Consider the following 13,908-nt stretch of genomic DNA (forward strand, 5'->3'; position numbering starts at 1 on the left):
ATCCCCAGGATAGGGTGGGCACTGGCAACGCAACCCCAGCCCTCCCAGGGTTTCCATTTACGTGGCAGAGACGGTTCTGAATGAGGGGCCATGGGCAGAGACGTGCAGTGTGACCCGGTGACTAAGAGGAGGGAAACCAGGGTAGTGGGAGCATCTCCCCGGGACCCTGAGGTGGAGGCGGACAGGGTGGCCGCTGGGGAGGGACGGAGGCTGGGGTTGTACAGGGGTCCTGTTTCCTTGGCCACCATGCAGCCCTTCGCGGGAGAACAGCCCTAGAAGCTGGGCGATGAGGCTTTGGCCTCTATTAGGAACTGAGGCTGCGCTGTGGTGCCCGGACACCCCAGTGGCCCAACCCACGTCCTGTCACCAGATCCCTGGTCGCGTCCCTCTGCAAACCCATTCTGCTTGCTCTAGTGTTGCAGTGAGCATCCGTCTGCCCACAGATGGGGCCTAGCTGGGGGATATGCTGCCCTAAGCGCCCAACATTGGCCATACAGACAGATATGAACCCATTCGACAGCCATCACGTCCCAGGGCGTGAACTGTGTCAGGGCGATAGGAGGAGTTGGCGCTGTAGCAGGGAGGGTGCAGGGGGTGTCACAGTGGGTGGGTGCCAGAGCTTACAGGAGCCAGGTGTGAGCTGAGCCCCGAGAGCAGGTCCGGGGCAGGTCCCCGCTCCCTCTGGCCTTGACGGTTGGGGATCTAGGCAGCCCCACGCATGAGACTTCAGTGGGCCCAGTACGGTCACGTCCTTTGTTAAGCCTTTGCCGCCCTGGGTGGTGGTACACCGAGGGGCAGAACGACACCAGATCACACAGAGTTCTGGCACCGAGGGGCAGAAGGAAAAACGTGAATCTGTTGGAGCCGAATCTGCTCTTTCCTGTCTACTCTGCCTCCCCCAGTGCTGCAAGAAGCACTTGGTGTGGGATGGTTTGTCCTCGAGGGTTGGCCCACAGGGGAGTCAGAGATTAAAAATGGAAGGAAGGAATTAGCCAACAAAGGGAACTGCTTTTTCAGCTTCATTTTTGACTTTTTTTTTTTAAGGTTTATTTATTTGAGAGAGAGAGAAAGAGAGAGTGTGTGCAGGAGCAGGAGAGGGCCAGGGGGAGAGGGAGAGAGAATCTGTGGCAGACTGCCTCCTGAGTGTGGAGCCCGACGTGGGGCTCGATTCCAGGACCCTGAGATCACGACCTGAGCCAAAACACCAAGAATCAGACGCTTAACCGCCTGAGCCACCCAGGAGGCCCTCGTTTTTGTGTTTTAAACTGCTCTAGGTCAGCAGAAGAAGTAGGAATTCTCTCATGAAAAGCCACATTCATGTGGCAGGCAAGGCAGACAGTGGGGTCCAGACCCTCATTACAAACCAGAACGCAGAGCCCCGCAAAGCCATGGCACAGCCAGTGGGGGGGGGGGGGGGTAAGCTGGCCCGCTGACCCAGCTCTGCCCCCGCCTTTGGCAGCTGCCTACTCATAACCCCTCATAACCCAGCCTCCCTGCGTTGGTGAGCAGGCCCTGCGGGAAATCCTGCTGCTGGCACTTTCTTGGAAACACAGTCGGCCACACTGAGGGCAGGAAGGGAGGAATCTGGAGCCTGTAATTACCCATGTATGGATTTCTACCAAACAGTTCAGGGGACATCTTTAGCCTCTATTAAGAGAACTTCCTCTGTCCACAAGATTTTAAGACTGTCATGTGGCTCTTCCCTTTGTCCAGGGGCCAGAGAAGGGGCCTATAGGGAAAGGAAGGGGGAAATGACTATTCCCAATGGTTTGGGTATAGCTGCAAAGTCGTAGGCAGAAAATGTTAGCTGGATGAAGGCCTGAGACACTTGCTGTGCCAAGCTGGGGCCGTGCAGCCGTGGTCCCTGCACGGTGAGCAGAGCCGAAAGGGCCAGGCCAGAGGGACCGTGCTGCTAGGCAGGCAGAGGAGAGCTCCCGAGAGCAACCAAGACCTGGGTTCGAATCCAGCTCTTCTGTGAAATGTAGCTGTGTGGGTGGGCCTCTAGATGCGTAATAACAATCCTGTTGGGGGATCGGAGATCGTTCCCCCGCGGAGTGAAGAGGGGCAGTGAGTCCCCTGGGCAGCGTGGCAGCGCTGTTCCTTCCTGCCCTGAGGCTGGGCAGTGATGGGGGTGTCAGCTGGGTGAGCACTGTGCACAGCCACTGTATGCCATGATCAGAGATGGGTGCCAGTCCCCTGAGCAAAGAAGGACCTTCTCTTTGCCCTTCGCTGGTGCTGACGAGCCTCTCTATGAACTCAGCAGTTGTTGTCTGGAGATGCCTGTCCTCTCCCTCTCTGCCCCATCTGTCCCCCGCTGGACCCGCACTCCGGCCTCCTGATTGGCCACCTTCTCTGCACCGTCCCGGCTACCAGCTGGGAGCTGCGCAAACAGGGTCCTGCACTGAAACCCAAGTCTCTGTGTGGCCCGGGTCAGAGCCTCTGATGGTCCTATCTCAGGGCAATGCTGCAGCGGTCTCTCCTGCCTTCCTCGGTGAGACCAAGAACAACCGTGCACCCCAGCCGTGCCCCGGCGCCCGGCACAGAGCCTGGCAGACAAAGGCAGCTCAGCCAGCTCGCAGACGGAATGAATTAGCTTAAGCAAATTGCATTGCCTCCCTGAGCCTCGGGTTCTTCCCTCTGTGAGACAGGCTCCTCCTGACCTTGTTCTCCTAAAAAAATTAAAGATGAAATCATGAGCGCTAAGCTCGGTGCTTCATAACGAGGTCGTAATTTACACTCAGTAAACGCTTGCTGTGATCGCTCATTGGTTCACCTGACAGTGCTTATTTTTAAAAAGACCTGAGCATCCAGACGGATTCAAGGCAGCATCACGGCAGCGCCAGTGCGTGGCCTGGGTCATCAGAAACACGGAAGGCGTGGTCCCAGGTCCAGGTGGGGGGCCCCAGGGGGCAGCAGAAGTTGACCTAGCCGATGGCCTTGCTGGATGTTTCCAGGGCCCCTCCTAGCTCAGCTCTTCAGGGACTTTGTGTAGTTTCCAGCGGGAGGGGTTTTCTTACCTTCTGTCACAATCTACCCCACAAAAAATCAGGCGACCTTTCATCAAGAGGCAGAAGGAATTCTTGGTATAAGTCACGGAGCTGGGGCATCAGCATCCCCGTTCTGGGCCATGTGCGCCTATTGGAAGACAGGCCCCTAAGAAGGTTAGGTGGGGGCTTGGGCGCCGGGGGGACAGGGTCTGGCCGTTGGCAGCATCATGACCTTTCGTATCCCCGACCCCCCTTTCCCCCTGACGTCTCTTCCCAGCTGATTATAAACTGAGACAGGCCTGGCAGGCAGACGCCACATGTCCCACCCCATGGAGGGGAACTCGGGGACACTTGGCCCCACTTTACCTGTCCTTCCGTAGCTGCCTGAACTCAAGAGCAGCTCGCGTGGAGGCCAGGATGCTGGGTCTCAAAATGGTGGAATGCAAGAGCGTTTGTGTCTGTCCCCCCTCTGCTCGGGTGTTTGTTTAATCTCGGGCCCGTAGCGTTACTTTTATGGCTTTAATGAAACCTTGAGCCTCTTGCCATGGTTTTGTGAGCAATCTTCGGATTCAGAGCAAGAATAATCTCAAAACACCAGTGACATTCCCAACTACAAAGATACTACCGATAACATCTCACCTAGCGCGATGGATGGGATCTAAAAAGAAATCAAATTGCATTGAAATTGCCTCATGCAGTTCGTGGAACTGACCTGGGCTGGCAGGTGACCCTGGGGTAGGGAGAGTGGTTCTCACTAGAGGACCCCTGGAGGACTCTTGGAGGACCCCGTGGTCCCCACATCCCCAGGCCTGGCTGCACTCTGGCACCACCTGGTGGCCGGTTTGTGGTCCAGCTGAACTATGCTTGGGACCCATTGGGACCCAGTGTCCCCACCCCATCAGCATGTCAGGGGGCATGGGGACCTACCCCATGACCCCAGATGCCTCTGATGGACTGTCTTCATTTCCCTGGGCTCCCCCACGCTGGAAGATGGGACTGTAGGGCTGCCCCTCTCAGAGAAGAGCAAAGGGCAGTGAGCCTGGTTACCACGGGCTTTCCTGTTTGTAGAAACAGGCCTCACCCGCTGTGATTTTCTTTTTGCTCTTCCCTTTTCGGAACTGAAAATAAATCTGAGAAAGGCATTAAGACGTGGTCATTTCCTATGATGTCATGCTCTAAATAAAACGAGGGTTTGTCCAATATAATCATCCCTTTTATGACTCAAATGTCAAGAGATCCATAACTTTGGTGACTGGGCCGGGTTCACCCGGGGAAGGAAATGTCCTGAGAGTGCCTTGACCTGTCCCAGGGATGACCATCCCCCTGCTGAGTGGAGTGTGCTCAGTAACTGCTCCCTCCACATGGCCACCGGGCCCCTGAGATAGTGTCCCTGTCTTCAGTAGAAAGTCACGTACCAGCTTGAATGGAACCTGGTCACTGTCACCGAGAAGTCCACTGTGCTCTGAGGTCTTACAGCTTAGATTCCTCAAGAGACATCTTACCACCTCACTTCCCTGTCCCCTTGTGCGTCGAGGCCAGGCTCCTACGGTCATTTCCAAGGCTCCTGTCACCCAGTCATTGGATGTTTCCAGCCTTTGTCTCCCGTGCTCACTTGCCGCCAGGCCTGTAGACGTCCCTGCACCTGCCCCTGAACCACTTGGGCATGGGGGTTGCCCCTCGCGCCAGCCCCAGCCACAAGGTCTGTTAGTATCCTGGAGGGCAGGACTTCCCTGTGAAGCTCACTCACCCTTGAGTTCCCTGAGTTCCTGGACATCTGCCGTGCGCCACTTGCTTCCTCTTAGATACACCGTCACGTCTGGCCTTGGCCCCACATGGTGGCTCACGCTCGGCGCGGTCCTCTCTCTCCCCTCCTTGTGCGCACGTGCTCTCTCTCGCTCTCTCTCTCTGACAAATAAAAATCTTCTAAAAATTTTTTTTTAAGATTTTTTTTTGTTTGTTTGACAGACAAAGATTACAAGTAGGCAGAGAGGCAGGCAGAGAGACAGGGAAGCAGGTTCCCTGCCGAGCAGAGAGCCTGATGCGGGGCTCGATCCCAGGACCCTGGGATCATGACCCGAGCCGAAGGCAGAGGCTTTAACCCACTGAGCCACCCAGGCACCCCTAAAAATTTTTTTTAAAAAGCTTCAGGTCCGGTTTTCCAGGTGGCCTGCCCCAGTCCCACGTCAGGAGTAACCCCACTCCTTTGCAGAGGAGCCCCCTCAGACTCCAGTCAGACCCCAGCCTCTCTCCTCCTCCCTGCACTCCCTCCTAAATATGCAAAATACAAGGAACTTGGGTCCCTTGCCCTTGAGCCGTTGGGTTGGCTTCTCCCCCTTCTGTCTTATTTCATAAACACAGCCGTGTGGGCCCCAAGTGTAAGCTTTGGTAGCGGGAGAAGCAGTGCTTCTGGCATTTAGGGGTTATCAGTAGAACGGATGTCACGCTGAGCTGAAGGCAAACTTCCACTCTGCACGTTCACCTCGGGAATTCATTGAGCAAGTGTTTATCTGTCGGGCAGAGAGTGTCTTGGAGCCCTGTAACTTACCTGAGTGCTTGGGGTTCTGTTTTATGGGATTGCCTAGCACTTATCCATGGCTAACGATGTGTGGATGCAGAAACAAAGTGTGGTAGAGACCCAGAGAGAAGCCAGATGCGTCCTCCCAAACCCTTTGGGAAGGCATCGTAAAAATCAGAACTGGAGAGGATTCGGGGCATGTGGGCATGGGCACGTGTGCACACACGTGCGTGAGTTGACAAGGTGGCTGGATGACTTAAAGCATCCTCGTTTTATTTCTTCCTCTTGGACCTGAGTTTCCTGTGCCATGTCGCTGCCTTCTTCCGTGTCAAAGGCAGGGGGCAGTCTCCTCCTTGCATTATGGAGCCGGTCCGCAAGGCCCCACCCCTGAAACCTGGATCCCATGCCTCCTCAGCTCCCATGGTGTGTGCTTGCCTGCTCATTTGTTTGTGACAAACGAGGGCAATCAGTTTCTCGTATTTGCGCCTTCCTCTTTTAGAAATGACGGTTGCTGTTCTTACAGTTCGATCCCGTGTGCAGGGGTACGCGGGTCTCCCCATAGTGGTAACAGTGTCATGCAGGGTCAGAGACACGGGCTTTCAGACCGAAGCCTTTCAAGCCCATCTCGGTGGGCTTCACCTGTCTGACAACATCCTCAAACTGCGGGAGTGCGGGGGCTTCTGGGGTGGGCCATCTGCCTCACGAGGAGCCCCAGAGCTGGCTGAAGGGAGTGCTCGAGCCGCGGAGGGTGCGGGTTTGGTTTCCGCGTGCTGACTGCCCACCATTGGTCCCCTCGCAGGCTATCTCAACGTGCTCTCCAACAGCCGCTGGAGGGAGCGCTGGTGCCGAGTCAAGGATAACAGACTCATCTTCCACAAGGACAGGACCGATCTCAAGACCCACATCGTGTCTGTTCCTCTCCGCGGCTGTGACGTGATCCCGGGCTTGGACTCTAAGCATCCCCTGACCTTCCGACTGCTTCGCAACGGGCAAGAGGTGGCCGTGCTGGAGGTAAGGTGCCATCTGCAGCCACACTCCGAGATCCTTCCCCAGGGCACCGTGGCTTCCAGCCGTGTCCTTCATGCCCCCCCGCACTGTGGTGATCTCTGCCAGCCTTTTCTGTTGCCTCCTCCCTGGGCTGGTGCCCGATCTTACCGGCCGTCCTCGCCAGCCCTCCACCAGACTTCCTTACCCCTGTGTGCTTTTGCGTGGAGATGAGATACGGGACTCCGTACAGTGTACTGGTTCCTGAAAGCAGCAGAAAAATAACTCATTTTTCCCCTGACTGTGGTCCACTGTGAAACAACGTTATTTCTTTAACTTGCCCTTAGGAATATTCTTCTCTACAGACAAAACACAGATTTTTAGACAACCTTATAGACCGTGGCTCGTCTGCCATTCCTACAGAAACCGAAAGACCATCTTTAATTCTGAAGAGCCCTTGGCTTTGTGTGCGTTCGTTCCATGTCTGTCTGCTCTCCTGGAACGAATTCTTCTCCAGAGCAGAATAGCAAATGGAGCTGGTTTCTTAGCTCTCTGCTGAAAACTGGCAGTTTTATTTCCCTTTATTACACTATATATTTTCTGCCCACTGTGAATTCGGACCTCCTTTTCTCTTTTTGTGCGTTTACATTATCGTGACTAAGATGCAAAGACTCACACGCACACACACCTGTGCCTGCGTACCAGGGGTGTGAACCCTCGGAGTTGGCGGACGAGGGCCATGTCAGTGGTGGGAATGAGGCTGCCTTAGGTTTGCTGGAATGGCTTGGGGGCACTCCCTTACTCGGGCATAGAGCCAGATTCTGAACGACTGTAGTGATAGATGGATGGGGAGCAAGTCCAGGGCTTGAGGCCAAGATCACGGTGGCCCATGAGGCCATCTCAAAGGTCTTGATAGGAGATAGGAGATTGTTTCCGAGACTCTTTTCACAGAAATGACTATTTTTGGCAGGGGGCACGGGGGGAGACTAACACTGGAGTTCTTCGTACCCTGGGCGGATAGCCCATGAGGCTGGCCTGGATGGACTGTAGCCGACTGCGGCCGGCTTCAGACTCATGGTCCTGGGACCTCCTGGAATCCGCAAGTCTGGGCCCCCATCCTCGTTCTGCCCACACTGGGATCACACCGCATCTTTTTTTCTCCCTCAATTTTTTGATTCACCTGTAAAATGTGAGCACTGAGCCAAAGTCTGTACATACTAAGATTTATGCAGGCTGAAAACTGTGGGGTAGGTGCTGGGGAGAAAGAGGGAAACTGTGGCCTTGGTGTGAAACAAGGCAGGTCTCTCGTGTGAGCTTCGACAGCAGGGACAGGGAGCAAGGGGATGGAGGTCTGAGCTGGCGCATGCCTGATCCCGAAAGGAGGAGGGGGCAGCCCTGGGGGTGGCCTGGGGAGGGAGGCCCTCTTGTGCACCTTAATCAGCTTTTCCGAGTTGGACGGTGTCCCTTGCACGCGGGAGGAGACCCCAGACTGTGTGTCGCCTCAGCCGCTGTCCCTTTCTCCAGCTGGCTGGTTTCACGGTGGCAAGACGTGTGGAGGGTACTGACCAGTTCCTGTGTAGAGGCCCGCTTGGTCTAGGTGCACATGCCGTTTCCCTGCTGTTGGGCTCCAAGCGGGCTTCCCAGCCGGCGCCCGTGGAGGTGGTGGTGGGTAGCACAGCACCTCCCACCGGCAGGCGCACCTGTCGCTCTGCCCCACGGCCAGGGGTTTTGACTGTGCCCCCTTGGGCTGAGTGTCTGTGTGCTTTCCACCGCACGCTCACCGGACTTCCCCTTCATCTCTAGAAGCCTCACGTGGGAAGGTACTTCAAGGCCCTCTATGTAAACAGCCCATTAGCCTCCCAGCTGCACCTGCTAATGTCAATCTCCAGTGATGATGCTTGCCTGGGGCAGTCACCAGAATGACGGGTGCTCAGTGGGGACCTTGTAACTCCATTATGCCTCTATGCTCTTTGTTCACATCTGCTATGGGAAAGTTCCCCTCCCTTCCATTTAATTATTAATCCCTTTCTGTATATTGGTGGGGGTTCTGAGAGTATCGTTTTAATCAGTGATTGTAATGCTTTCTTGTTGTGATTTACTTGGGTGGAATCATCCCAGACTGGGTCAGTGAAGGCCCTTTGAACTAGGCCCTGCGGCCCTTGCTATGTCCCTGTGATAAGACACCATGGGCCCTGTCATTCTTTAATAAGGATGTTCTAGGCTCAGCGTGTACCTTTCCTTGGCCCAGGCCTGGGCTCAGCCATGTCTTCAGGGTTCCTCCTGGTGGGACTCAGAAACATGGATGTGTGTGTGTGTGTGTGTGTGTGTGTTCACATGTACGTGTTTGTGAGCTTTCGTAGACACACGGATGTGCGTTCAAACATACACTTCCATATCTATTTCTTATTAAGAGCCATGGGATTGTAACTAATACCTCTCATTTCAGCCCAACATCACAGGGTCTTTTTTTTTTTTTTTAAGATTTTATTTATTTATTTGACAGAGATCACAAGTAGGCAGAGAGGCAGGCAGAGAGAGAGGAGGAAGCAGGCTCCCCGCCGAGCAGAGAGCCCGATGCGGGGCTCGATCCCAGGACCCTGAGATCGTGACCTGAGCCAAAGGCAGAGGCTTTAACCCACTGAGCCACCCAGGCTTTACAAGAGAATATTTTACAAGAATATTTTTTTATGAAGAGAACAGTTACTAAGTTCCAGAGTAATTGTATCAATCTCACGTTATATAGCGTCTTCAAATACTTGTTAAAAATGCTTAGATAGAATAGTAGCAGCCAGTCAGTATGGGCGCAGTCGCAGACACAGCCTGGCTGCAGATTTTGTTTTGGGGAAGGACAGAAGGACCTCCGGTGAAGATAACATATGGGATTTTTATTTACCCAAGTATTCAAATGAATTCATTTTAATTCCACGAACATTGGCTACACTCTCCCTCTGTGGGGCCCGGGACTGGAGTGCCTGCAGCTTGTCCTGGGGCCTCACTCAGTCCTCTGGGGAGGACTGGTTACAGCCAACTGCATGAGCGCAGGAAAATTGGCTTCTGTTACGTTAACGGCTCTGGGAATATTTACGATTACGTGTATCCTGAGCTATGTTCAACTTGTCAGGGCTATAAATAGAAAACCTCATTCTCTTTAGTCCTTAAGCTAAACCTAATAGATCTTTCTGGGGAACCCAGGCGGCTCAGTTGTTAAGCGTCTGCCTTCGGCTCAGGTCATGATCCCCCAGGTCCTGAGATCGAGTCCCGTGTCGGGCTCCCTGCTTAGCGGAAAGCCTGCTTCTCCCTTCACCTGCCATTCCCCTTGCTTGTGCTCTCTCTTTCTCCATGTTTCTCAAATAAATAAATTTTAAAAATAGATCCTTATATTAAAAATTAATAATTTTAATGAAAATATGTGTTTTTTCTTTCACATTCCATTAACTCATGCACTTACTAAATAGCTCAGTGTCCCCTAAACCTTAAACATTATATTCTGATGAATCAGATGTTTTGAACACCAGTATAAATGTAAAATTTCTGATTTTCTAAATCACATAATGAAGACAACTTAAAAATTTAATGAACAGTATCTTAGGGCTCTCACTCAAACCTGCACATTCAACGGGTTCAATTTGGGGTGGGGACCATTTCAAACATCTTAAAAATGTCACACATAAAGCAGCTACTGACTAGAAAGCATAATCCCACTGGTACGAACACAACAGATAGAAAGTTGTTTGTACCACCTAATCAAGAGAATTAAGATGGCCTTTTCAGGCCAGGTTAGGAGGCCCCAGCAAGGGCTAAAGAGGGTCTGGGGCGCTAGAGACAGAGTTCGGGCGGGGCCCAGGGAGGCATGGGCCCCATGGGGTTTTAGGCCAGCAGAGGCTAGAGGAGCTTCTCCTTCTGGCCAGAATTTGTTGCCGAATTAATGATGCTTTCTAGGCAACTTCCTTCAGCTGAGATTTAACTCCCCATGGTAATTTCCATAGCACACACCTGCTGCCTTTCCCCAAAGTGACAGCACGGCACCCCAGGACTCCGATTTTGTTTCCTCAGGTGGACATCATGCCATGACATCCTGTGCCAGGACTTAGTGTGCACGTGTGAGGGCATCACGTGGGCCGGACTGCGTCTCTGTGCCTCTTCGTGCTCCCCATGTGCTTCCAGGCGCATACCCGCCCTTCGCTGCTTCGCAGGGTCTGGGCAGACGTGTGGGGGAATGCGAGACTCCTTCCCACCACTTAAATACATGCCCACTTCTCCCTTCTCCCCAGGCCTCCTCTTCGGAGGACATGGGCAGGTGGATTGGGATTTTGCTGGCCGAGACGGGGTCGTCCACAGACCCTGGGGCCCTGCACTACGACTACATCGATGTGGAGACGTCTGCAAATGTCATCCAGACGGCCAAACAGACCTTCTGGTAAGATCTGCTCTTTTTTCCCTAATTGTTACTTTTTGTGTGCATAGACTTGGGGGAGAAACCCACTAAAGACTGTCGCTTTTGTGTAATATTGATCCAGACTCTGCTGAAATATTTGTCATTTCCTTCCTCCGTGTTTTCTATCGGAGCAGGGATGGCGAACTTTTTCTGTGAGGTGCGAGACAGTAAGTATCTTTGGCTTCAGGGGCCAAATGTTTCCTGTTGAAACTACCCGCTCTGCCATCACAGCCACAGACTTTGGGTAAGGGAACCGATGTGCTGTGTTCCCATAAAACTTTATTTGCGGAAACACTCAGACAGGTGGCTCGCAACAAAGCAGATGATGGGGTCATATCGTCCGCCTGTGTTGGCGGACCTAGCAGCCGCTTTGGGCAGACCCACTGGTGCTCTGCGATGGGGAGACCCATTGTCCACAGCGACGCTGGCCTGTTCTCCAGGACTCCACCGTCTAGTTCGAGCACACGCGTGGTGCGTGTGGCGAGTTCACACAGTCTCTGTGTGTCTCTCGGGTGGTGCCATAAAAGGGACATTTAGGGCTTGGCTGAGACGCTCTGGGGCCAGTGGAGGCAACGTGGGCTCCTAGGAGGGATTAGGCCCAGGCTACAGCCAACTCAGGTGAATAGCCTTGACCACATGAATTAATTTCTGCATACAACTCTTCCAGAAAATCCCCAGTGACCCTAGAAGTTTCCTAAAGTCCAGACTCCCCGTTCTTACAGACTGTCCTTTGTGTCAAATCGGGGTGACAGTCAAGTACTGACTCTTCTGTTCTTGTTCACTATTTTTCCATAACCACACTCTGTCCCCTCAGCCATGGGCACGTGGGTTACAGTGAACCCAGTCACTCAGCACACGCAGTAAACGAGCACATTTACTCCAGTGGCTCTTCGAGAAATGTAATATCCATAAACCGGGTCTTGCAAAATCTTCGCATCTAGAGCAACCTGAGAGAAAGGAGTTTGTGGTGCTTAACTGCTTCTTTGGAACTTGATTAACTCACGGAGCACAGAGCCTGTGGTTGTGCATGTGTGTCTCCAGCTGTGATCAGCCACTGGTAACTACACCGCAGAGCAGCCCAAGTAACAGCATTTCCCCTAAAACGAAACATCCCTTAACAGTTCCCCTAGAACGAAACTCCGCCTCTGCCTTCCAGATGAGTATTCATCTAACCAAATGGGGGAAGATCCCAGGTTTGAGAAAGGACGTAGATGGCAACATTGAAAAATTACTTATTAGAAATACATACATAAGGAGTTTAGGGCTACAGGAATTTTGCTACCTCATTAAAACCTGTATAAATGTTAGTTTGCAATAAAGATTATTTTCGGTTTTTGGTGTTCTAGCTGAACACGCGCATACAACTAGAGAGAAGAGATTTAACAAGCAAATGATGTTCAAAATATAAAATATGACCGCTTGAGAGTGTCATAAATGTCCTGGGATTAAATTAATTTTTGCTTTTATGCAAATTGGCAGTTCATTAATGAATCCTTTCAAGGTCATCGGGGGAGTGTCTGCGAGCTGGATATGTCTGAAGGGGAGGACAGTGGTATGTTTTGGGAAGAAGGCAGAAAAAGAAGAAACAGTCATTTAACGTCTCCTGGGAGAAGTGGTGTATTTAGGAATATCAATAATGGTAAACAGTTGGAATTTATTTTCCCCAGGCCTAGCCTATTTTTAAATGAGGTGCATAGATTATATGACACAAGGGAAACATTCTGGATTTTTTCCCTGAAACTGTTTCAAGTGACGCTTCATTGGAGACTCATGAGCTATTGCTAGTCATGGTGGGCTGTGGGGAGGAAGCATGGGGGGCTAAAAGGCCGTGGATCAGTGTGGACAGAGAGGGCAGTAGACAGACGGGAGGAACCCATCAACTGGAGTTGCCTTCTTACCAGAACCCCTTACAACGGGATGGACCTCGAGGGTGTTGTGCTGGGGGAATAAGACCGAGGCAAGGGGACGTATTCTGTCGATGCACTGCTGTGGCCGGTCCACAGAGGCGGGAGGCAGATAGGGGCTCCTGCGGGGTGGGTGGAGAGGTGCTGGGGTGGAGGGCGGGGCCGGCCTCCCAGCCACGGCAACGCCAGTCCTGCCCCAGAACCATACACTTGGCCATGGTTAGATGGTAGACCTTACGTTGGCTTTTCACACAGTACCTGTACTTCTTGGAGAGGCTTATGTCTTCAGCAAGTGGCCTGGGCCTCTCTTAGGTCATTTCCACTATTATATGTGGCTAAAGCCTCTATGGCAAGAGGAGGGGGTCCCAGGCCGCAGACAGGGCTCCCGGGCTACCTAGGGCCCAGATATCTGTGTTGGGAGCACAGGTCCCTCTCTGAAAGGCCCAGGCCACTTCCAGCTGGACTGCGCATGTGTGGGACGTCGCTCCCTCCCACACCCCATTGACTCGCAGCACCCTGCTCGTGTCCGCTCCAAGGTCTGTCCCGTCCCTGGTGGGCCCCGCTCTGTCCTGGTGTCCCAGCACCCAGCAAGCGTGCAACAGTCCCCACCACCAGGGCTCTGGTTGTCCAGTCAGTGACCGCCGTGCAGGGTCAGCTGTGCCCATGCTACCTAACCCCCAAATCGCCTTTAATGAGACGTTTATGTTAGAAAAATATGTATTTTAAAACAAAAAATTCTCTGTTGTGGCAGAAGACTGACGTGCTTAAATTTCTCTTTCCTTCTTGTTTATTCCTTGTCTACACATTTCCTTTTCCTATATGTAATTATCTGTATTGTAGGTACAGAATAATCCTATAGGTTTTGTCTGTTACACATTGAAGAGCCTGCGTGAGGCAGGACTGCCATGCCCACCTTCACCCAGCAGAGGGCGCACCTGCATGCAGAACCGCAGAGAGGGGTCCCCTGGACAGCGGGCTCCTGGGCTTCCCCAGGGAACCAGGAGCTGGCTTCCCCCGAGACCTCATTCCCTGTGCTGCCCTCACCAGTGTCCTTTCGTCCCATTGTTATGCATCTGGTTATCC

The 13,908-nt window shown here is 52.9% G+C and overlaps 1 protein-coding gene across 6 annotated transcripts in view; it reads left to right on the forward strand.

Moving 5' to 3' along the window:
• The window catches only part of AFAP1 (actin filament associated protein 1), a 135,056-nt gene that overhangs the window by 100,749 nt on the left and 20,399 nt on the right, over positions 1–13,908 (forward strand). For all 6 annotated transcript variants that reach the window (XM_047718780.1, XM_047718777.1, XM_047718775.1 and 3 more), the window contains 2 exons: positions 6,302–6,513; positions 10,758–10,903. In XM_047718780.1, coding sequence (XP_047574736.1) covers positions 6,302–6,513; positions 10,758–10,903 — 358 coding nt within the window. The remainder of the gene's footprint in view (positions 1–6,301; positions 6,514–10,757; positions 10,904–13,908) is intronic.

Source organism: Lutra lutra, chromosome 2 (assembly GCF_902655055.1).
Source record: "Lutra lutra chromosome 2, mLutLut1.2, whole genome shotgun sequence".
Lineage (NCBI taxonomy): Eukaryota > Metazoa > Chordata > Mammalia > Carnivora > Mustelidae > Lutra > Lutra lutra.